At 38.0% G+C, this 26,582-nt stretch overlaps 1 protein-coding gene across 1 annotated transcript in view; it reads right to left on the reverse strand.

The window, feature by feature from the left end:
- Positions 1–219: 219 nt before the first annotated feature.
- LOC145990379 (nose resistant to fluoxetine protein 6-like) overlaps positions 220–26,582 on the reverse strand; it is a 29,238-nt gene continuing 2,875 nt past the window's right edge. Inside the window, exons 2-12 of the mRNA XM_083126075.1 lie at positions 23,492–23,819; positions 21,036–21,112; positions 18,608–18,801; positions 15,680–15,840; positions 11,066–11,234; positions 7,639–7,838; positions 6,891–7,023; positions 5,449–5,638; positions 3,949–4,091; positions 1,871–1,979; positions 220–1,007 (exon numbers count right to left, since the gene is read on the reverse strand). Coding sequence (XP_082982201.1) covers positions 913–1,007; positions 1,871–1,979; positions 3,949–4,091; positions 5,449–5,638; positions 6,891–7,023; positions 7,639–7,838; positions 11,066–11,234; positions 15,680–15,840; positions 18,608–18,801; positions 21,036–21,112; positions 23,492–23,819 — 1,799 coding nt within the window. The 3' untranslated portion in view covers positions 220–912. The remainder of the gene's footprint in view (positions 1,008–1,870; positions 1,980–3,948; positions 4,092–5,448; positions 5,639–6,890; positions 7,024–7,638; positions 7,839–11,065; positions 11,235–15,679; positions 15,841–18,607; positions 18,802–21,035; positions 21,113–23,491; positions 23,820–26,582) is intronic.

Below are 26,582 nucleotides of genomic sequence, written 5' to 3' on the forward strand. Positions count from 1 at the left end.
TTTGGGCTTCAAATACCATAATGGTTAAAGATGTAATTAGGCACATCATCGTGGTTGGAGTGAAATTTCTAGCCCATTTTGATATGTCACATGACAATTTTCTATTTAAAAAATGAAGTTTGCTCCACAAATTTACACAATAAATGTTTAAGTCATTATGCACACAAGTAACAGTTAAATATACATTGCCAGATGTTTAGCTTACATCCATTTTATTTAAAATGCACCGTACAGAGTTTCTGGGACCCCTTGACTTTGGGGCCTAGGGTAAATTGTCCTTTTCACTCCTTCTTGGCGTCCATTAAGTTTTATAGAATAACACAACTGTACAATACACAACAGTACCCTTAACTTACATTTTTACATTGTACATAAATTACGTTATGGAACATTTAAAAGTATGTAGAGATCATTGAAGAAAGTTGGTTGTGGTGTATGTCCTTTATTTTTTAATAGTTTTCTGTAATGGTTCGAATTGAAATCTAAAATAATTATTTTTGCACATTTTAGATACTTTTATGTCCCTCGCATAATAGAAATAAGTTTAAACTGCGATCTTAAAATAGCAATAGCAAAAAAGTGTGCTATTTATTAAAAAAAAACACATTTTTTTTTTTAAATCGAAGAGGTTGGTGCATTGTTTAGGCCCACTTCTGGCAGTCTATTGGCCGTTTGTTCTTTACAGTGCTGTGTTATTCAGTCATAAATTTTGCGGTGCACTCTCTGCTTGAAGCTAGTTCGGTTCGTCAGTATCTTTAACAGCTGGGTCTGATGTACATATGGTTAGTCATTTTCTCATATCCATTAAAGCACACATACACAAACATTGGATGTAGAAAATGAAATCGAGGAAGTCGTGCTTTGACCATGACTCTATTAAGACTTTATACGTTTTAAGTGTCGTGCATGTTATTACCCCTTTTCTTCTTGACTTCTTCCGTTCTCAATTGCAACCTCAGGATGTTCTGCTGCCTTAGGAGCCGAAGTAGCCCTTGGTGGCCGAGGAGCTGAGGACGAGATTATGAAAATAAGAAGCAATTAGGGTCTATTGCAAACGAAATAATTACTCTGACGTAACAGTCAGAAGTATATAGGGTTTGAGACCCCCTGAAAAGAACAGAAGATTTTAATTATATGTAGACATACATACATACATATATATATATATATTTTGTATATATATATAATGTGTGTGTGTGTGTGTGTATAATATATGTATTTATTTATTTCATTAAGTACCCTGGAGGTATTCGAGGAACATAGAATTCAAAAAGATAAAGTGAAAAAAAATACTCAAGCATTGGCTTATTCAGAACTCCCCCCCCCCTTCTCGGTGGGGTCTTATAAACACAAACCCATACATTCAAAAAACTAATACAATAATGAAATACATCAACTTTTACTTTTCATTTCTGAAGATACCAAGTAATAAAGGCTAGTTTGGCATGTACTTACTTTGTTCTCTAGCTTTCACCACATCATGTGGCTTCCTCAGGAGATGGGACAAGAATAGTCTTGATTTAGGACATGTGGAGGTAAGTTAATGTTAAAAAAGGTTAAAGAGATAAAAATACGATAAAAAGAATAAAAGGCAGTGCAGTACTACATTGTGTAGACCATAGGTGCCGCCTTATGGGGAACAAAGTACTTTCTGTTCCTAAAATCCCCAATATCCACCCAGTCAAAATTTTAATTCTGAATGTATAGAAAGAAACATGCATTTGTGAGTGGGGGACTAAGAGAATATAAGAGGATAATACATAATACTCAAAGTAACTTGAAAACAAAAGTGAGTAGGATAGGGTGAAATAGAATTTCTTTGCCTAAGACAATTAGTTTTTTCGCTTTGAAATATCATAATTATTCTTACCTCTTTTCAATAACCTCTTCTCGATAATGATTATTGGAGACTCAAAAATAAGAGAGAAGATGGCAGCTAGCACCAATGTGACCATTAAGTCGGCAAGGAAACTTCTTATCTAAAACGACACACAACAGTTAATGTACACAATGGAATACACAATATGTACACAAGTAAATAACAGAACAAAATGAACTTGCATAGCCGTTTGTTGGCATGACTGAAGAATAGGTCATATTGCATAGTAGTGAATCAAGGTTTTATGTTATTTGTTGAAATTGATGGCAAATTAAGCAGTAGCAAAATAAATCAAATACGTTAAAGAAAAGAAAGAATTATTCTCGAGAAATAACGAAACCTAGTCACCATAAGTAACCCTCAAAATATCAACGCACAGTCTGACAGATCCCCAGTAAAATGTTATTGGTCGACCGTATTTGTGCTATATATTGCCTCGGCGCCAAATCTCTCACGTGTCCATGCCAGTAGCTTGAAGTTTTGTCCTAAATGGTCATGTTATTCTGTAATTTTCCATACAAGTCATAGTGGGTCAAAGTTGGGATGGGTGTCTTTCAGACTCTACGTTACCAGTTATGTAACAGTGTTGGTTTTTCCTTTACGAAGAAACATTTTAAAGATTAATTTGAACAGAATTGAAAAGTATGATTTTTATTTTATCTATATTTTCTTTTTTTTTTTTTCCTTTCTTTCTTTATTCAGCGGGCGAGGTTCAGCCAAGGGTTGCTCTGCCACCTAACCCTTCTTTGTGTTATTCATTTAACCTAAACTACGTACCTTTTCATACCTGTACCATTATTATTATGATTATTATTAGTCTATGGAACTTAGCTAGCTTGAATATAAAAATAAAAACTTCTTTGTATTCTTATATTTGTTTTAATAATATTTCAAGAATTCAATTTTAAGAGTAATATTATATTACTTCCTATGCTCTGTATATCTAATGCAAAGTAAACACAAATGCTTCAGAACTTTTTATAGATTCGTATAATGTAATTATTTGGTATAAAAGCATATAGCTACACATTTTTAAAATTTTAAGTTTGGGGATAATTTAGAACTTATTTAATATTAGTAAAAAACAACTTTATATGTTAATGCACTCAACATTGATATTTTCATTTTGTGAAACAATTCTTAAAAAGTATATATATATGCGTATTTTTTAATTATTTTCTTTAAGAAATAAGAATTTTTCCAAAGTGCTGCAAAATGAAAATATGACTTGTTTAATTTAAACCATTGTACATATTTTAGTCGAAATAAAATCAAGAATTGTTCATCTTTACGAGTTGCCAAATAGTTGTGTGTTACTAGAAAAAAACACTTCATGGGGAAGAAAAGCAAATATTTGACACATCTATGGATGGTATCGAGACGAGACAGTATGATCTCATCTCGAGTTGCAGATTCCTGTCTCGCTTAGTTTATAAACATACGTAATCTTGTTCTCGTCTTCGACTTGTAATCAAGGGGTCCCGGGTTCGATACCCGGCGGAGGCACAAGTGGTTTGGATCCCACTTAAAACTGTAGGTCCAGTCCCGATTAGCCTTACTGTGCATAAAGTGGACTTAAACACCAAATCAACAATCTTGTTCTCGTCTGTCTCGACAGGCAAGTCTCCAATACATCGTTTAGGCTAAAGAAAATTCACAGTGTGTTACCATACCTAATTTACAGTGTAAAGAAATCATTAAGGTAAACAACTATTCTCAATAATATTTTTATATCTAGCGCCTCGTTTCGACGCTACGAGCCCTCGAAGAACATGATTTATCCGGAATATACATGCAACCAAGCAGCACAAATTCACGGCACAAATTCACGATTGCAACAAATTGATTGACTTTGCAATTTCTAAACAAAATATACATCTTTCCATAAATTAATAGGTGTGTATCAGACATTGAAGATGTCACATATAAAATTAATTTTGGTTTCTGTCTATTCTGTGATAGATCTGATCTCGTTCTTCTGCCGGTACCATCACTAGCCAGACCTCAGGTTACAAGTTAAGGAAATTTTAGCCACGTTACCAGATAAAGGTTAAGGTTTAGAATCTTACCACATTGTAGTCGGTGAAGTAAGTTGGTTTCCTGAGTGTCCCGGCGTCGTACTGCAGCGTCGTGATGTGCATCAAGTAGGTGCAATACGTGAGGCGACTCAGCGGCTGCCACGCTCGCCACGACAGGAGGGTGTTTACTGGACCTAAAAGATGCCCCAGCGATTATTACAAAACCATATTTGATCTCCCACAAAAGCGTAAATAACGTTTAATAATTAACTAACGCTCGGGTCTCGAAAGCCAAGAAACAGCAGACATGAGGTTCGATAACCACGCGTCACCCAAAGAAAAAAATATTTGGAAACCCCTTTTTCAAATATCTTTGAAATTATAATGTTAAAATAAAGACGTACAGGGGGTGTGTAGTTAGGGCCCCACACTTTCTTGATCACGACCTGGCCACCTTTACCCACTTTACACGACGCTAGGTGCTTTTATATTGCAACAATTCAATCACAAAGGCGTCCTATTCATGCCTACAGGAAATGTAAGAATCCTGGACAAACCAAAGCTAGGAGTGTTTGAAGCACCTTCTACGGTCAGATAGTCAAAATGAGAACTGACCTAATGTGTAAAGTTTCAATCCAAACCACTGTGTAATGTGTCTCCACCGGAAATTGCGCGGCGCAAAAGGAAATCGTACTCATGACAAGAAATCAGCTAACTAACCTCTACGAAATATCGTGTCCCTTTCTGACAAATGCCTTGACAGGAATTGTAGCTTTCCTGGCGACGTGATTCGAACAAGTGTTACATCGGCATTAGCTTCCAATGCTTCCAGCACATGGATATGCAAATAGAACCTTATCATATAGGGATGACGATCTCTGTGTTGATGAGAGCAATGTATGCGCTCGAAACGTTGGAAGCTAATACCGATTTAACCTGGCTGGTACCTCGGGAACTCTTGTTCGAAATGCCTTAACGTTCGTGGTGACCATATCAAGAATACTTATGGTGTAAGGATTCTGATAACAGATTTGTGACAAATATAAAGTATTTGTCACAAAAGTATAAATGTTTTTGTTAAAAAAATCTACCATAGCTTATATTACGCGTCTGAAATGTCTGAAATGCACGATCCAAATTTGGCACACAGTTTACGTTGAATTTCGTTTATTTTGCTTCACATTTCTGCCACTTTGGCTAATCGCGAAGATGGGGACGAGTGATGATTTGATGAAGGGACACTAACATAGAACACCCATGCCCACCCGGGTTGGGATTCGAACCCGGGACTCCCGACGTCGTAGTGCTGCGTGTTAATATCACTCCTCCACGGAGGCCGCCTTCACACGTTTAACGTAGCTTACGTTAGAAAAGAGTGACAAATTAGAAATGTTAAACTGCAAGAATATACATTGTGTCCCTGCAAACAACAACGTAAATTTACAAAAATAAATCCTTAAAAGACCAGAATATACGTGCAAGGATCCCACCATCATGTGTATATTAATTGCGGCTCTTTCAGTGCAGAATCTAACATATATGATGTCTCACCTCCTTTGCCGTTACAGCAGGCAAATATAACCCAAGCAATGCCGAAGGCCCACGCTGTACGATGGAAACCCATATATATGGACTGCTCAGCAACGTTGTATTCTTTCCATGGTTGCGCGAAGGGGTAGAAACCAAACAGAGTTGAGAGGCAAAGGGTACAAGATGCAAGCCAGCCAGCGATGTACCAAAACTAATAACATGGAATAAAAAAAAATAAAAATTTTATAGCTGAATATGAAACAAAACACTAATTAGATTATTGCATATTACTTAGAGAACCAACTAACTCGAGAGTTCTTTAAAAGAAATGGAATGTGGGCGTGCTCAGAGGGGGTTGATGGGGTTTGTAACCCTCCTCCCCTTTTTGATCAAACTTTATTTTATGAAAGGTAAGGTGCATTCAAAATTCCACATTACTACAGTCCTGTTAACCCCACTGTAGGCCAAACTTAAAGGATGGATTCCACACATGATAAAATAAATAATCAAATAAATTAAAATATCTGTGCACAGAAACGAAATACAATGCTGAGTGATAGTACGACATACTCTTACTTACTTCTTACGCTGACGGGATGTGTGTGACGTTTTCGAAACTGTTAGCAATCCTAGAAATAACCCCATCATTGGTTCGAAAGGTTCAAAGAGCAGACTTAAAGTATGATCTTGTTAAAAGTGACGTCACATAGTGCAGTTCGAAAGCGCAAATTAAACTAGCAATCGAGGCCACAGCGCGGGGTACTCATCGTTGCAGGCTTGAATACTTGACTCGTGGACTTGTTCATTTGTTTGAACTTATGTAAGTAGAAAGTCAGCAAGATGTTGGTTGAAGTTCTTATATTGTGTGGAAATATATGTATGAGAATATTTTAAAATGCTATGCGATTTCTATGATGAAAAACAAGTCTTTAAAACGCGAGAAGAACGTGACATCAGTTTTATATACTGATCGTATTTGGCACTGCATTCGAAAGACATTCACTTAAGAGTCCACGACTTCAAGACGGAACTGCGAAACCATTCTTGGAAGGTGTCTTATTTGCTTCAAGTACGGTCTTGCACCTTTCGGACACTGCAATTGACAGTGACTACCGTAACAAATCCAAAAATTGTTCATTTCCCATTAGAGGAACAATTTACCAATTCCATTTTTTACTGGGTTAAATTGTATGATAAGAGTGCAAAGTTATTGAATCGGTTATTTTAGAAACAACGAATGTGACATTTTTGGCGGGTTTTGAGTTACACTGAGTCATGTAGACTGTACCAGGACGCACTAATTGGTGCAGAAAACGCCAATGTACTCCGTCCCTAAACCTATTTTTAAGTGCAGGAACAACACATATGAGACACATATGTTCTTTCTGCAGTAAGTGGAACTTGTGTTTTCTTCTTATATTAGAACAATAGTAAACAATTCAGGGAACAAATTGTAAACTTACCGTTCCGAGTTTGATCTTTCTTTGTTTCATCTCGTGCAGCACATATCCAAGGAGCATTCCCACGAAATAAGGTCCAGCCCTGGAGTATGCTGGGACGTAGATCAGCCGGTATCTATTATTCTTTACTTCATTACTGCAACACAAGTAAACACAGCAGGCAATAAATAAACTTGTTTTGGGAAAATCATTGTAAAATTCCGACCACATAATATCGGGAACACAATTAAGTCTTGTAACATTAACACTCGTCCCACACACATATATTATACGTATATTCAGTAGCGTGCCCAAGGGGGGGTATTGGTGGGGATCATAACCCCTCCCCCCTATGGGCCAGAATCTTAAAATAAAGGAACGTCAAATGCAGGAAAAGATGACAAAACTACTAAAAAAAATATACGTAAACTTTCCCATTAGAAAATCATGGGCACGCCACTGCATATACTGCACTTAATTTCACATAACATTAATATTTTTTTTTGTTGTCCTAAGTATTTATTGTTTTTTTAAATACTAGGTGTTAAATATTTTGGCAGAATGAAGAATTTGCTGGTATAAAACCGCCATCAACTTTGAATTTATATTATTCCAATACGTAATTTTTCTGTAATTGGAAACTTAGATATGATAACCTAAAACTATAAATCTTGTAAATAGCGTACAATTGTCTACTCGGATCGGATTCCATTCTGTGCAGTATGGATATGATGGATTTAAAAAATAAAGAGTATTTCAATGTATTACTTACGTAGGAGGGTTCCTGGGAGAGGCAGCATTGGGAAACTCGTACACAGCGGCTAAGGCTACTGGGATGGTGATTGCTATGACGACGAAGAGGAATATTTGCGCGACGCCTGCCTTCCTCCATTTCCACAGGGGAATCAGTATGAGGGGGGATATCCAGTACAACTGCATGTCGACGGCCAGGTACCAGGACTGACCAACACACTGGAAGAACAGGAATCACGTATGACAATCAATTGACATAGTTGCACCTTTGCACATATTTTACCATCATGTTCCCTTTTTTCTCTTTTACAACAATCTACTGTTTGTTACAATTAGTGAAGACAATTGTATTTCTTCTTATTTCCAATTAACACATCATACTGTTGATTATTTTCTAACTTCTAGTTATTACCATATCATCCTTTGAAACGAAATAGAACCTAAAATTTAACACATTTTGAATGCAACATTTAAACTTGTATATCTTTCTGAACTTGCTATTATTGGAGTTTTAGCAGCAACACAAGAAATAAACAAATACGATCAAAACTCAAATTGTATAGAGCAACTTTCACAAGCTCTGAAAGTTAAATCGTTTCAATAATAATTTCTTTTTGATTGATTGAATTGTTGTTTTGAGTCCACTTTATGCACAGAAAGGCTAATCGGGACTGGACATACAGTTCAAAGTGGGATCCGAACCACTGTGCCATGTCTCTCCACCGGATATCGAACCCGAAACCCCCTTGATTACAAGGCAACGACGTTACCACTGCGCCATAGGGGAGGCTATTGGTTAATAAATCGTTGATTGAATCACGTAATAACACTCTGAACATCAAAGAAATCTTTCTGTGGCCCACCCAAATCTTTGACAGGCATCCAATTTACCCACCAATAACATAAAAGTGTGACGCCACCATTGCTGTGAAAAAAATGGCACACCTCTATGATCCAGAACTTATATGACGGGTATCGCGAACTAAAATACGCGATACGTACTTCCGTCACAATTTGTGCGCCGCACGAAAGTTTCATGCTTACGCTCCTTCCCCCCGATTGTTTACTTGTTATATGACGTAGTGGAAATTTGTCTACCCAGTAACGCCAGAATTCTCGGTGCTTCAGTGCCCGACTTTCGCTCGCGCGTACAGTACTGTACAAGACTTCTACAACAGCCCCCTTACCGGTCGACTTCGCAAACTGGTGTACCGCCAGGGAAGAGGGTTCGTCGAGTTCCGAAGAGTGATTGTATTTCAGGAATTCTTAGCTTAGGTGTCTGGTAATCCCTGTGTGATTATGGAATTCGTCGATGATTGCCACGGTTCAGAATAGATAGAGGACTGAAGGCTTTCCCTTTTTGCGTTGCTCGTCCGAAGATAGGCGGATTGACGCTTCCGAGTGTGATGCTTGGATCGTCACAAAAAGTAAGAACGCTGATAGTGAACGTCCAGCCAAGGTTTCGTCGCGACTAACCTTGGAGCAGAACTGGACTCGTCGCGGACGAGACGGAAGTTTCGAGCCAAATAGGTTACTGGACGAAGGATCTAGATTACACCTACACTTTTAGGAGAATCAAATGGATAGGAATAGGCCACAAAATCCGATTGCAGGTATTTTTTGTCAGTTGTACTTCTGTGGTTTAAGTACAGTTATGGACTTGGTTGTAACGATACCATTCACTTTCAATAGAATAGTTACACCCCAGCAGTGTTCGTGACTGTAGAAAATGGTCTATGGGTGGGGACTCCTTCATTTCGTTAAGCTCACCTGTTTCTCTGTACACTTATGAAGTCTTATTAAGTACGCCAGGACCACACTTGTTGAAATTGAGATTCAGTTTAATTTGCAATAAATAGCCTAAGTGTAAGATATATTCTATGCTCAATTTAACATTAAGGGGTGCAGGACATTAATATATTACCTATTTTTTCGGAGTGTTAGAATACTGTTTGTGAGAGGATAGATTAGCGTGAGATTTCTTGTTATATGAGGATAGTTGAGTTTTGTTAAATGGCTATTCTTTAGTGGATTTTGAGGTGTTTATTAGCATGCATACAGTGAACTGAATTAAATAACATTTTTAATTAAACCCATCTGCCCTTTCTTACATTGCATTAAAAAAATTGAATGGAAATTCCACAGCCTAAGGCACTCTATTGACAGTGTGTTTAGTTATGAGTGTGGGAGTAAATTGACTGGTAACTCGGCAAATGTTGGCGTGTATTACGATTTGCTTTGCTTTATTTTACTTCGCTTTTTGTGCCACTTCTGGCAAATTTGCAAAGATGGGGATTAGTGATGAAATTAATGAATGGGCACTCACAAACATCCATGCCTAGGCTGATATTCGAACCCAGGACCCCTGGCGTCGTAGCGCGATGTGCTAACCATTCCGCCACAGAGGTCGGATGTGTTACTGTTCTCCGATCTGGTCTATGGCATGCCCCTCAAATTCAGATAGACTAAATTCCGTCCTAAATTTCTTCCTGGCCATTGTTCGACACCGAATTCCGTCCACAGAACACTTGCAAAAGTCCATCCTCCTGCAAATGTTAAATATCCAAACTCCCCAAGAGAGACATAGACTGGCTGACCATATATTTCTACACAAAATAGTGAATGGCAACATCAGAAGTGACCGCCTTCTTCAGGAAATTCACTTTCGTGTGCCTGCCCGCTCAACAAGAAGCACTCTACTTTTCCCTTCTCAGAAGGCGAGATTGTGCCTCATTCAGCGCTCTCTGTTCCATAGACTGCCCAGTGAATACAATAATCTAGGAAGCGAAATAGACATTTTTGAAAATCTGGACTGTTTTAGAAGAAAGTTAGCTGAAAGTATGTAAGTATCTTAACCACATGTAATTTTTCTGTTATTTTTTTGTTGTATTATGTTATTTTTCTATAAAATCGTTCCAATGTAAAATGGCTAACGCTGTATTTGGAATCTTCTATTAAATTTAAAAAAATAAAAAAATAAAAAATAAATAAATCCAACCTAACCTTTTTGCCAGTTTGTGGCATTAGACCCCCTACAATATATCCTAGTTGTATTCGCTATCGTCACATACGTATGGCTGCCAACATTATAGAAACAGTAGTGTTACATTTAGTAGAGCGTTTGAGTCCCTCGACCGACTGTGCCCCCCTCGAGAATTCAATTGATGTTTTGTGTAATATAAAATGTTTCTCAGGGCGCGGAAACTATTCTTGCTGTCAAAATTGAACTTAAAACCTCAAAGCAAAAATCGTAGAACGCTGTAATTGGTTATGTGCCTTTTGTGTAGCTGGTGTCAGTCTTGAATTAAAGCTATTTATCATTTTAGCGTGTGAAAAGTAATATGTTAAATAAAATTCCAATGTTCATTACGTGTTACTAATTGTAAAGAAACTACCTAAACAAGTTAGTACAGTAATGTTGGTCATGTAAAATTATTCATATATACCTCCTCGTTTGGATTAACGTAGTTGTTTACGTAGAGCAGCTGGGCCCACCAGTACTTGAGGCAGTTGTCCTTGGCTGAGAGCAAGTACCAGTCCCAGAGAGGCCCACTCCCTATGTACACCATCCACGTCGCTGTAACAGCTACCATTATGGCATATGCTGGGGTCAACCTGTAATGAATGTCAAAGAAAGGTAAATGATTTTCTACAGAGATCACTGGAGTTCACAGGCGTGAACTGAGAGCCGAAATTTTGAGAAAATCAAAATTTTCAAACGGATGCATGAAAGATTGATTTGATTAATTTAGTTTATTTTACTTCGCTTTTCTGCCACTTTTGGCTAATCGGGAAGATGAGGATGAATGGTGATGAGGTGGATGAAGGGACAATCACAAACACACAGAGACGACACAACAGGAGACCCCATGGAGAATTATACTGGCCGTGAGCATGGGCATCGCCAGATCTTTTCCTAGGGGGGGTCGAATCGAAGATATCGAGAACGCCCTCCCTCAAAAATATTGTGACACATACCAGTGGCATATGCAGAATATTGTCAGGGGGGTTCATTTTTAAAATTATTGCATTATCGGAATTTTAAATTATATTATTATTATTAATAATAATTATGTTATTATTATTATTATATTACTAGTAGTAGTAGCAGTAACAACAGTAGTAGTAGTAGCAGTTTAATTCAATTTATTTTAGCATTCAATAAATTTATCATATGAATAACAAGTAGCCTACTTGTTACAACCAAGATTACATAATAGTTATTTCTAACATTAGTAGCAGTAGCAGCAACAAACGCAGTAGTATAAGAAGCTTCGGAACATACTTTCTTTTGCAGCCATACAATTAACAAATTCTAATTTCTCTTTAATTCTCTATTTTGAAAAATACGTATCTCGCCATTATTACATAATAATCCAATCATACACATATTTAGACAACAATTTATATAAAATGAGTAAGGGACTTTAAAATATGTATTTTATTTTGTAGAAAAAACAGATTTATTAAAGAGAAGTATATGAAAATTAGATGCAAATTTTCAGGGGGTCGAATGACCGGTTCGACCCCCCGCCGACGCCCATGGCCGTGAGTCCAGGCGCCAGAGAGGTTGGTATCTTGTGAAGGGCCCTTACAATCTGAAAGCATTAAAGGACTGACAAAGACGAGAGTGATAAATGCAAATTCGTCTTAAAATGGTTCTGATTACCATTTTTGTTTTTGAAAAACTCTTAAAACGAAGGTCAAAAAATTAGTTAAGAAATATTTTATTGTGTACTTCCCTTAGAGTGGAGCTGCGTAAGAACCATCTTTACAATTGCAGCCCCTCTGATAAAAGATCCTGTGCACGCTAGTAGCTAAGATGCTTCATTTTCATCAATTGCATATCAACCTACACCAACGAAGACAGCTGAATGTGCCCCGCACCAGATTCGGCCTCTAGTCCACCGATAAATAGTCTTATCTCACACTCCTGCCTAAGCAGTGACAAAGAACGAATGAGATCGAAATTGCCAGAAAGTATACAGATATAGAAAAACAGACGAAGCAAGAAAGAGATTGATAGGAACATTTGTAGAAATAGCGGAAGAAAGAGCAAGAGAAAGAGAGACAAAAAAATATATAAAGAAACACGTAAAAGGAGAAAAAGAGATACGAGTGAAATGAGAGAGAATCAGATACAGAGAGGAGAAAAGGTAGAAAGATAAAGAGTAAAAACAAAAAAGGAGAAAGCTCAAACGAAATTCTCCACCGATCCCATTGTTCTAGAAAATTTGCTTCTTTTTTAACTTTTTTTAATCGATAGTAACAATTAGTAACGATATAGAATTAGTCCCTTTGGGATAAGGAAAAATTGCCTAATTATTCTTGTTTCTGTTTCATTTATATCTGTTCTGTTGTTTTTCTTTATCCTCTTTCTAGCTTTCCTTCTTCACTCACTCATTTTTCGTGTTTACTTTCTCTCTTCTTGGTCATTTATGTCTGTTGTCATTCTGTTGTTTAGTCTCATTTTCTTATCTCGCTCTTTCTCTATCCATGTTAGTTATTTCGCTTCCTTCTCTCTTTCTCTCCTCTTGTTGCCCTGTCCCGGTCTCTTTTGCTTCCTTCTCCAGTTTTCTCTCTCCCCTCTGTCTTTCTTTATCTTTGTTTCTCTCTCCCTCACTTCTATATTCTTCGCCTCTCTTTCCTATTTCTCTCTCTCTTCTTTCATCTGTCCTCCTTTATCGAATTCTCTACCACTTCTTTCATATCCTTTCTTTACTGTAAAACGTTCCTATCTTATGTTGACACGCAAAAACAACCACCGTGTTGGAGTGGTTAGCACAGCGTGCTACCACCTCAGGGGTCCCGGTTTCGAATCCCGGTCTGGACATGGGTGTTCCGTTAATCAATTTCATTACATCATCACTCATTCTCGCGATTAGCCGAAAGTAGGCCCGCCTATAGTTCGCTGCACTTTTTGACTGCACTCACGTGTCTAGTTGGTTACATGGTGCAGCACCCACCCGTCTACTTCGTTGATTTTATGTCTAGTGTATTTGGTGTCTGCACCGTTTGCACTACGTTCTGGAGCGGCGTAGTGTGTGGGGTATTGTCACCTATGCGTGCTAAATAATCAAATGAACGTTTAAAGCAGCACAGGCATTTGTTGAATCTTCAGAATTTGAACACCGCTATTCGTCTTGGTTGAACGTCATTTCCTTGCACCATCCTGACACTGGGATACACCTGCACTACACCTAGTGTCAAATAGTGCAGCGAACTAGACGGGGCTACTGATAGAAGTAAAACAAACCAAATAAATCAATTAAAAAAAAACAGAAATTATCAATTTTGACCCCTTTCCTTGGAAAATGTCTTGCGGGCGACCTTGGTAGCAACGTAATGCTTGTTTACAAGTAGGGACCGGGCCTCCCCGATGGCGCAGTGGTAGCGTCGTCGCCTTGTAATCAAGGTGTCCCGGGTTCGATTCCCGGTGGAGGCACATAGTGGTTCGGATCCCACTTTAAACTGTAGGTCCAGTCCCGATTAGCCTTACTGTGTATAAAGTGGACTTAAAACAACAAATCAATCCAATCCGACAAGTAGAGACCATGTATGTGAGAGTTTCTTCTCCGTTTGCCCCTCCTCCCACCCCAACAAGTGAGATAAAGTTGGAAAGGACGAACTTTATCTCCAAAACTAACGTGTGCACGTGACAGTGATTTCTTTTCCATTGTCTCAACGCATTCTGGTTTTCCCCCTTATTCATCAGGCGATTTTTTATCCGCGATAATAATAATAATAGTAAAGAAGCATTGCTGTCCCCGAAAGGTATTTGCAGATGATACATTCATACACACACAATCACAAAACAAACACTGTATAATTCAATGCCTATAGAAGAGAGAAATATCGACTTTGAATGAAATAGTGACGATAAAACTAAAGAGGTATTGTTCGAGTACATAATGATAGTTTGTGTGAAGTAAGTCGAGCAACTGGGCTCTGATTACACCAGGAGATAACGGAACTGGGTAGTCTAGTGTCCTTGATGGTTAAAAAATAATAATAATAAAAAATGTTTAAAGCGCAAATGCCATCGGCGTACTCACAGGCTAAATGCGACACCAACCAATTTTAGTTCAGCATTACGTAACAGATGCATGTCTGATTATAAAATATAACGTTTAATAAAATAAACCCACAGCCTCTGTGTTCCGAATTTTCAACAGAAATTCCTCTGGAATTATGATAATGCACATAGTCACTGACGTACGTATGTGGAGATGAAGGGGTTACAGCTCCCAGAAATTTTGAGAAAATCAAAGTAAAGAACTAGGGAAAAACCAAAGTTGTAAATGCAAACTCTTCTTAAAATGACTCCCTATTACCATCTTGTGCTTCAACAATTTTTAAAACAAAGGTTAAAAGGGGGAATTACTAGATATTTTTTGCGTATGCTGCTCACCCTGTAATGAAGCTATGTAATATCCGTATTTACGATTCCATCCCCTCCGAAAACAAATCCTGCGTACACTAGTGCACATGGTCGTCTTAATTAGGAATGTGAACAGACTGCATATTAAATGAGATTACATATTACGCACTAATTGAAAAAAAATGTTGACATTGCTGCTAATTGATGCAATTTCTCATTAAATCTGTTTCATTTAAAACACCAGAACTTTCCTATGATTTTTGCGGAATATTCTCGGAAAGAAAGAAACTGTCCTCTGTGTTCTCTGCGATGAAATCAATTTTTGAACGTGTAGTCAAAGAAGTTGTAAATAAAGACTTGATCGACAGATGGCGCTGATTGTCCTGATTGACTGAATACTGGAAGACCCCGGATGAACAACATTTAACATCCAAGCTTTAAACAAATTAAGGGTTAGGTGCATTGTACTTAAGAGCCTCTACCGACAAACTAGGTTTTATACAGTTTTAGGATTAAAGATACAAACATAAAATGTATCTAATCTAACATCAAACGGTTTAACAACATTGTATATTTCGGAAGCTTCAGGCCGCTCAAAGCGCAAGGCCCTGTGCGGAATCACGCGTCGCACACCCCTAAAGGTGGCCCTGACTATTACAGAACCACAAATTACACTTACCTTAGGTATCGATAAACGTAGAAGAACACAATATTAAACCTATTGTTCTTCTGTACATCTTTCAAGAAAAGGTAGCATAAGAGCATCCCGCTCAGTAGGAAGAACGTATCGACGGAGACAGTAGAGTTGTATATTATGCATTCGTTCCAATTAGCATACATCTGCAAGAGAATAAACATAACCACTGATGTGAAATGCAATTGTGTCAAAGAAAACTAGAAGGAAATAAATCTGATAGTATTTACTAAGAATTATAGTTTTCGAATACAAACCAGAAAGACAAAGCATACAAAATCATTTTGTGTGATGATAAATGACAGTGGAAAAGGTTGATTCTCATTGCATACGTCCCTATATAACAAAAATTAATTAAACGATCAATCATTGCGTAAGTCTATGCCAAGCTGTTAGAACTTTTCATTTATTACTGAAGAGTTACCCTTAGTATTGCTTGTACTCCACGATGTACACTTTTGACAACAGTCTGATGCCACCAAGTAGGAGAATCAAATTAACTTCTGGAGTCTAATCTTCGGCTTCTAACTGTCACTGTGGATATGTTTACCAAACTTTTGGTCTATCTACAACCTACAACTGCGACTTACAAGTTATTGAGGTAGAAGCTTTACCATTCTGGTACATCTGTAAATAAATTATGGCAGTACAATTGACTGCGCTGCTACCAGTAGTAACTAATGTCTTGGAAATGAGTTTATAATCCACACTGAACAATTAGATAGATTGGCCCGAAACTGCGTGGTAGAACGTTATTGAGGGCCGAGTCGGTCTTTCGTTGTATGTTGTCATAACTAGGAAACGGGTTTTAAGGTCCAGCTCCTTTCCAAAAATATAGCTATTTTCATACCGATCATTTGAGATGTATTTTAGGACATTAAATCAAGTAAAATGAAGATATTTTGTTGCATCTTCTCGTGAGATTAGCCCTTCTTTGATGCTTCACCAGCTTTTCCCTTCACTTTCTTTTCCCTTCACTTTCTTTCATGATTTGTTAAAATATTGGACAGAAAAATAAATGATTTTCACTTTTCTTGAGCAGCTACATAAAATCCTGCAGTCTCATTGTGTAGAGCAGAACGAGAGCTATAAAATGGTATAATATAATCATTGCAACCCCAATAATTCCTAAGATAATGTAGCAAAACCCGTGGTCACACAGTTCTCTATGCGGTCAGCTGCATTATATACAGAAGGCTCAGAGAAAGACAGCATTGAATAAAGACATTTTATCAGCACCTTTCTTTGCACATTTTTGAAAACATTTCCAGAACCTTTGTTTCCCTTTCCCGATCATAATTTTGCACCTTAAAATCCTTTCCCCTCATAACTCATCCAGTGACATTCACGGTAAAAACTGCATGGAGAGTAAATAAGAGGCGCACTATAAGATCTACAATGTTTTCCCAATTCCTGTACCTGGCGTTCTTTTGTTTCTAATGGAATCTGAGACACGGCAATGGAGTGATGCAGTGGCGTATACTGGGTTAAGAACCTGGGCTATCGCACCATATCATAGTGTTCGGATGGGCAAAAATTTGCTGGTGGGGGTGTTTTTGTGTTTTTAACTCATTTGGGATGGCGGGTTGAAGTGATGTGACTTGGTGATTAAAAATATATACCTCATAAATAAAACATGGAAATATACACTGTCAGTAAGGAAAGGATTTCAAGAATTTCATTCTTAATGAGAGGCCCATATTGTGAAATAGTATTTAGGCCTATATACGAGAATGAAAATAAAATGTCAACCTACCTATTTTCACGATTTTAAGGTCGGGTACTCCTTCTTGGCGCAGTAATAACGTCGTTGCCTTGAAAGTAAGGGGTCCCGGGTTCGATGCATGGTGGTTTAGATACCACTTTAACTGTAGGTCCGATCCCCATTAGCTTATCTGTTCATAAAGTGGACATGTAAGAAAAATCCACAACGATTTGGAGCTTATTGTCATTCGTAAGCCGAAAAGACAACTTGTTAATTATGTCCCTCATTTCAGTTCACTACACAACACACAGACACAGCACATATCATTCACAAAAAAAAACAATCCACTCACTACCGTATTCACACGCTGCCTCTAAATAAATTCCACGCACCAAGACCACTCGACGCGATCTAGACTAGAACTGGTCCTTGTCATTTCGGTAAACCATTCCCGCTTAGCCAACAATTTTCTACTCCCCACTGTATCTAGTTGTTTGAAGGTCAACGACCTCTTTTTCAACTCCTATGCAAGCGTTCAATGATGTTCTAGTCCCTGCCACATGATACTTTCCCCTTTGGTCGCGATAATTTGGCTTGAAAATTCACCATTCCTGGGAATATTACATGCTGGGAAAAATTGGTTTGCAACATTGGCCCAGACTGTTGAGGAAGTTCAGGGGGGTTTTCCCCGCCATATGCAACCCTGTTCTCTCTCAAACAGTTTGACTCCACAATTCCCCGATCCTGGAGAAATTACATGGTGGGAAAAATTGGTTTGCAACATTGATCGGAGCCCTGTCAAGCTTACCCGTCACCCCCGTGGAGTTGCCCGCCAGCTGTGCCAGTCGTCTCGCGAATTCAAAGAAAGCAGGCAATGTTTCCAACTTCTAAGAAATCAGGTTCATCTTCTTATTGAAATGAACAATTTTATGCACATTTTCTGATAGATATTTTTTTCTGTATTTTATTCCCCGAGTCTGGGCTTCGCAGATAGCCTAGATAGCTCCGAATATACGCCTCTGGAGTGATGTGACCCTTATCCAGACACACAAACACCATTTCAACGCATGTCTTAACCTTCCTGTTTTCCTAGATATAACATTTTCTATTTCATATTCAAACATACAATTGTCTTCATGCTTTGGGATCCAACGAAATGATATCCCTGCCTTTTATACATTTCGAGCAAGCCTCCATAGTGTACTTACGTTCATCATGTCTTTCAAGTTGACAACAGGTAGTGCCACTGCGTACATGTACCGGTGCCCCAGCACCACCCACACCATGCTGAGGAATCTGATGCCGTGGACGCAACCTAGAGTTTCTCCGGACACCTTGGTGCTCAGCAAACGCTTCCCGTTGCTGTACACGGAAAACGCCAGAAGGATGTCGTCTGCCGGTGCTGCAACAGAAGAGATTACAATGTTAGTTACAAATTAGCGGCGTTTCATATTTGTATATCTCTGTGTGCTTTATAATTTCACGGATGTTTTCTGCCTCTTTAGGCCAATCGTGACGTTAGGAATAAAATATGATGAGAAGAAATTGACAATGATTCGCAGAGCAATGCCCTTGTAAAGGCTGGGAGTAGAACATGGAACACGCTGCGGTAGCGAGATCGTGAATCGAGCACTCAATACAGTATATGCATGTGTGTGTGTTGCATTTCAACTTGACTTCATCCCTCTTTTAAAATCGCATACATCCACCAAATTAGATAAGTATATGTTGCAGCGATATGTTTTAAACCGAGCTACCAATGTGTAAAGCTAAAAATGTAACGTCAAATCATCATAACCAGAGAACCGATTTATGTGTTCTAAAAAATGTTGGATATGTAAATATCAGTGGCGGCGATAAGGGGGCGAGGGCGCAGTTGCCACCATCCACTTTTTGCCACTTCTTCGCCCACACTATGCTAAACCTTATCTACCAAGGGAAAGTAAACTGTCCTTGCCCCCCCCCCCCCCCCGTGGCACCTTGCCCCCAGTTTTGGAACGAAATTGCCGCCACTGGTAAATATATATTTGGTTATTTTAATAAAAATCTGGAATTAAATATGGCCTTACAATTGAAGAAAAATGGCAATTTACATTAAGCAAGCGACTCAAGTAACAAACTAAATAAATACATCACGTTACTTACGTATGCAATATTCAAATGCAAAATGTGCTTATTTTATGTTACTAAAACAATGGATTGTCAAAGTTTCTTAAAGTGCTTAAAGTGAATCTCCTCCTGTTGTCGAAAGTCAGATTTATATTGACTGAAACTCAGTTCATTATTGCATGAAGTAATTGGAGTATGTTTAAAATATGCAATGGTTTTCGCCGGTTAAGCTTCAAGAATGTCAGAATAACAGATGTATTATAAAGGTTTAAAATAAACAGAGTACAAAATACAGAATACAGATAAGAACGTAAAATGTAGAAATAGCATGAATATTGAATATACAAGGCTTATTCAATATATAACCGGAAATATGTTATAACAAATATTTATTACAAGCACCAAAAGAACTACACTACTATGTTTCAACATAGTCCCCCCAGTTCAATACACCTACGCCGACCCTTGACAAGGGCACTGATTCCACAGAAAAGAAATTATTTTGGACGCGTGCGTAACCATTCATGCAAGGTGTGGAAATCGGAAGGTGCTAGATCGGGCGAATATGGAGGGTGGGGTAAGCACTCAAACTTTAGGTCCTCGATGGTACACAATGTGACACTGACAGTGTGTGGTCTCGCATTGTCATGAAGCAAAAGCACACCGGTGGACACCAGACCACGTCGTCTCTGCAGAATGGTTGGTTTCAGTTTTTCGCGCAAAAGGTTGAAGTAGGTGGTACTGTTTACATTTTGCTTCCATCTGGGAAGCAGTGACAGAGCGACCTGGACGCGGAGAATCTTCAACATTGGTTATGCCCTGTTTGAACTTCTCAGCCCACCCGTACACTTGTGATCGACTCATACAGTTGTCACCGTTCTGAACTGTCATGTGTCGATGAATTTCTATCTGTTTCACACCTTTGTTAACAAAAAAAAAAAAAAAAAAAATCCACGACACTTCGCTACTCCAGTTTGGAGCACTCCTGTAAGTGTGCCACCATCTTGTGTAGCTGTTTCCCAGCGTTCCGTGCGCGAGGCAGGCTTGCCAGCCTCAGCTATGAACAGCTTACAGATGCCTTCACAAAATAACAAACATATAACAATCACGGTCGTATTTTAGATTTTTATACTACTTTCCCGGTTATTTATTGAATGCACCTTCGTATATAGGGAAATGTTTGACAATTTGGAAATTATATGTAAAAATAACTAAAATATGTGCTAAAAGCTAATGCAAGGTAAAATATGAAAGCTAACATATCACAATTCGCAAAGATAATTCAAAATAACATTGATATTAGCCTTATATTGCATATAAATCCGTTCCCTACTCAGCTTTAAAAAGGTCATCATTGCGAAAAATGATTTCATTAAATAGAATATTTTTGGGTTAAGACTTGTCACCGAAAGGTTCCCGAAAGCGGAGAGTGCGTGTTCTGATCGATAGTGAAAATTGCTTGTTGATGATTAAATATTGAAAACAGTCTCCCAGTATTAATTTGTATAAGAAATTAAAATATCTTACCTTTGCTCTTTGACTTGAGATAGAGATCATAGCCTGTGCTGAGGATTGCCAGGATGACGAAAATCGCCAATATGACGCTGTGGGCGAAAAGAGATAAACGGAATATAGTATAAATATTTGAAATTCTACACTACTTCCATCTCACGATAGAAGTAAGTGTAGCATTATTTGCATTAATATTGATTATAAAAGAAGTATTACATGGCATAACTGAAATAATAATATGCAAATGTATTCCTACATTTCTTGAGACTCTACCACAAGTAACTTGGGAATGAAAGGGAATAATATATAATGGAAAAGTAGTTTTTCCATCCACATTAACATCAGTGGCGTAGCGCAGTGCCCTGGGGCCCCCTGAAACTAAAATATTGGGGGCCCCTTAAAAAAAATTATTGAAAATACTACAATCTATATATATCATCGATGACGTCAGAAGGTAATGGACGTAACAATAGACAGCTACACCTCCCTCCCCCTCCTTCGAAGTGTTTAACAATTAAAAGAATATTGAACTACCTTGTCACACTATACCTAAAAATCGAAAATTCTGTATCACTAAACACTGTTTAGTAAACAGGTATGTGGGAAATTTGTCTGTTTTTATTTGAATATTAAAAGGCTTGGGCCCCCCTTTGAAAATATTTGGTGGGAAGTTACATTTTAAATACCACACATAAAACTAATATTATGGTAAAAGTTCATGAATTACCAAGTTTTCTTGTTTGTGTGGCAATAAAAGACAAGACTGTCCGAGCAACTGAATCTTCCTACTGGATTCATAACTGCAGACAATTTATGCTCTAAAAAGTTCCGACAAACGGTATATCTATAAAGGTGTGAGATGAGGTATTTTCCCCCTATTTTAGGCGATCTGCGAGCAAGTAAATTAATACGGAATTTCTGAGGCTCACAGGTTAAGTTGCTAGGGCCCCTTTCATTAAACCAGTACGCCCCTGCTTATTATCGCAGACATTGTCTTATGTTTTGTCTATTTCGTATTTTTTTAAAAAAATAACCGACATTATCTGTTGAATTTCTGAAATTATATAAAATTTCAGGAACGCAGAGAAAACATTGCAGGACCCCTATACCTCTGGCCCTTCCCCTCATTGCGGGGTTTGGGGGGGGGGGCGCTACGCCACTGATAGGGATACAGAGTTCCCCTCCAATTTTATATCTAAGACAAGATAATGTAAACACATATAAAAGAAGTAGCTATTCAAAATTAGATGTTCCTGCTAAATATTCATTACCACTTTCATTTCGTCTTCCGTGAACACTGTGTGCGCAAGGATCCACGTATTATACTGATATTGTTGCAGAGTTTTTCTCTGGTTTGATGTCGTTTTTGTCTTGTGTCTTTGTATTTTTAATGCCGAAAAGCAAACAGAGGGTAATGTGTAGGATATGCACAGAGGCGTGGAGTGCACTTAAGCATTGTAAGCAATCCCATAGGGCGAAATTTAAGTTCTTCAAATGTTATTCAGCGTGTCTAGCTTGTTGTGGACATGGGTACCCGTATCTAATTTTGAGTGGGCATAATAAAACTAGGCCTAATTTTGAGGGGGGGAGAATCAGACTTGGGGCCCAATTTTGAGGGGATAGAATCAAACCTCGGGCTTAACTTTGGGGGAAGAGACTTGAAAAGTTTTCTATCTCATAAAAACTGCGTCCAGGATTATATGCTAAATAACTGTGACGTTTGCGAAATCACAAAATATTACTCTTTATTACTTTGTTCCTCAGGTTCCCTAACTTGTAAATTTTAATAAAAACAAAAATTTAGGGGGGAAGTGCCCCCTTGACCCCGCCAAGTTACGCCTATGCCTAGTATTCAATAATATCAACATATGCCGTGGTATGGTATGTAGCAACGCACAAGATCCAATTTTTTGACCTAAACCCTGTATCAGTTATGTTTAATACTTTGAATTTAAAACTACCGCCAAACTATTATATTTCATTAGCCTTAATGAGATATATGCACAGATACTAACGATATGTAAACCAGAGTACCATATAACTTATTTTCAGAAACGCTATACGCATTTCTTATTGTCTATTCACAATCAACGTTACTTCTTCAAACAAATTGTGGCTTGTGTACACGTGTGAGAGTTAGTTGATTGTTTACTTTTCTCAGGTGCTCTCACGTTAGGTTCATCTTTTCCTGGATTTAAGTGCATTGTATAACTTTTTGAAATTTTCCCGTCCTTCAATTATGTTCTAGAGAAGGGATAAGTGAGATCCGAAAGGTCTGGCGAGTATGGAGGTTTCCTGAGCATTTACAATCACATTGGTCCTTTCCTAAGGGAACTGGTGGCCCTGAGAAGGGCCGATTTGCTAGAAGCCGAGGGGGTGTCAGCTTAAGCTTTGTTCTCCGTCTTCTTGGGAAGAAGGACCCCCTGGATTGATGTGTGTTACATGAATTCAACAAAATACATAAAACTTACATGACCACCCAATCGGCAGCATCCAATGTAACGCTCTTGTTGGTCTGACAATGGTATTTATTCACTGTGACATCTGTGACGGTTTTGTTAACTAAGGACAGCAACGCCGCTCTCAGATCTTTCGGGGTGCACGTTGCGGGGATGCAGAAGCTTGGCCTGATGTACACATTCGTCGTCCGGGACATGATTGTAGCCATGCAGTGCTGCCCTCTCAGTTCGTGGCCACTCACATCCGCCACTTGCACACCGACGCATTCATCGAAACTTCCAAGGCTCCATATGTTCCCTTCAAGAAGCCCTTCGGGAATCTTTGTTTTGGAGTCCCACACTGTGGAAAGGCAAAATAAAAACTTGTTTATAAATTAGGCAAGAAGAAAGCTTTTTTTTGGTAACATTTAAGTATCCCCGAAACGCATTTCTTCAAATTTTCAGGAGAAATTACTTACCGAATGCAGTTTCTTTAGAATTGTGGAAGTTCGGGGAAGTGTTTTCTCGCATCGTTCATTGCCGGTAAATCATGTATTTTTCGATATAAATGTGTGACCAATGCACGAAAGCTCTTGCATCCATTTACTTCCAGATGGATGTAGCCTGTGTATGATAACGTAATCCCAGTCAATCCCGGTCAGTGTTTCCAAACACGTGTTTTTGTAACTGAAGAAGGTACGTTTCCGCAAATGGTTTGTGGGGCTAAGTGTCAATGGTTCGTGGGGCTATGTGTCAACGGTTCGTGGGGCTATGCGAGAATGGTGTGTGGGGTTACGTATATTTTTTCGAAACCAATTTTTAACTATTGTAACCTATACGTGAGCCTACCTAATCTAACCTTACCGGAAATGGTTCGTGGGGCTATGTGTCAATGGTTCGTGGGGCTATGCGTCAATGGTTTGTGGGGCTACGTAGGTATTTTTTGGTGGAGTGGGGTGGTAACACTGCATGCCGACTACGGTAGTGAAACTGTGACCGCCATTTAGCGTGTTACTGAAGGGAAAAAGAAACGAAAAAAAACTTACTTCATACGTCGAAAATATAGATTATTTCCGTGAAAAAAACGAAATGGCACCTTCATGAATCCTTAGGAATGCAGAATACGTAAGTATCAATGTGGAAAAGAATAAAATAAAGGAATTTCATGCGTTTCCCGGATACTTAACATTTTCTTTTTTCAGGATAAAATTAAATTAGTAAAAATGCCCAAAAGGTTATCGTGAAAATGTGGATAAATATGCATGAGAAATAAGAGACTAATTAGTACTATTTTTCGGGCCCTTTTCGATCTCGAACCCGCCAGCATTGCTGGCCCTGCAGACCTGTATGTTACGCCCCTGATTTTATCATTATGGGTCGATTATAGACACATTGACGTGAATCGATTTATAGATCCGATATTTTTATGAATAGCCTGTCGTTTAGTGCAAAATGCAGCCATTTTGTTATTTTTTTTTTACGAATTATGCACGTTAAACTGGCTTGTTTAATGCATACGAACCTTGAAGTAAGCGTGCAGTGGAAGATTTCCGTCTTAAAGGTCTACTTATTTGCTATGGGGCAGCTATGCTATTCGAATGTACAGATATAACACTGTTCCAGATTATGCGAGTTTATTTACAAGGTGCAAGCACAATTAGACTACATAAACAAATAAAGTTTGTTCGACGATAAACTTGCTGAAAGAAAACATTGTCTTCTCACTTAGGCCAGTTTGATGGATATTCGTTTAACTAATTAATAATGAACTAAATCTGTCTTTTGACTGTCAAGTCACTTCTTCACGTAGCATAGAAGAGAATGATTATGAACAAAATATAATTGAGTGAGTGAGTGCAAGAACGGAACTTAAAAACATTACGGAAAGTACTTCTCCTTCTCCTTGGACACCTTCACAAAGTGTCTACCTTGAGGAAAACAACTTCCTCTCTCTGGGTCAGAATCCAAAATTCGCTGCCTGATGAGATGCGAGGTTGCACCGAGGCTTCCTTATTACGTCATTGCGTAACCGATTCTATTGACCTCTGGTGGCAAAATTAATAATGATTCAATCAATCTGGCACAAATGAAACAGAAATATAACAAAATGACGGCTCTGCGCGCACTACGGTCCATAGAATTTAAGCTATAAATCGTATAGGCTTACCCTGAATTTGTAATGAACAATAAGTACACAGTTTCCTATTCTATCTACATGCACGTGGATATCACCGGATAATAAACTATAGTTTATTGGATACCTATCCAATTCCTTCATGAAAGATTTACATCTGTAGAATATTGGTTGTGGATATGTAAATGTTATATTGGTACTTTATTGGTAAATTTTCACATACGTCCATCCCTAATACCTTTCATGACTTCTTATACTTTCAAAGTAAGTTTTCTACAACAGATTTAAGTGTGTAAAAGACTATCACAATGACGAGTATTATCTATTTTAGCACTAAATGTTGTGTCATTAGGAAAAACAATCGAGTGGAATTATTATGAAATTCAAAAATTTTCCGTGATATTGTCCACTGAAACTACTGGAAATGTTTTGGATTGGTTATGCTAAAGGTTTGGGAATTATTTAACATAGTTGAGAAGTAGAGGTTCAAATACTACAGAAATACAGCACACTGCAATAGAGGAAGGGGTGTTAATAATAACTCTTGAAAAGCGCATGCTTCATGGCAGGGGATAATTAAAATCGACAGAAATTTTTACTACACAGAATTTTTCTCACTTTCTATTTTGTCTCTCTACTTATTACCATCTTCCTTTCTGTTCTATCTTCTCTCTCATTCTCTTTGTTTCCTTTCCTCTCTCTCAAGGTGCGAAATCATTGAACACTGGTGGGAGAGAAAGTTCTTCATCTACAAACCCCCTCCCTCACAAACATATGTGTAAATTATACGATGCATATTTATAAGTTATTAAAAATAAAAATAAATTACTGAATTAAAAATATTATTATTATTACTATCATTATTATTTACATAAAGGAAATTAATTTGTTACTTCTATACATATCAGATATTGCAAAGCAGCTAATTAATTCCTTTACTAACCAGTTAAAGATGTAAAAAAATTATGAAATAGTTCAAGTGGTTTTACT

This window comes from Lepisma saccharinum, chromosome 1 (genome assembly GCF_977018435.1).
Source record: "Lepisma saccharinum chromosome 1, izLepSacc3.1, whole genome shotgun sequence".
In the NCBI taxonomy this organism is placed as follows: domain Eukaryota; kingdom Metazoa; phylum Arthropoda; class Insecta; order Zygentoma; family Lepismatidae; genus Lepisma; species Lepisma saccharinum.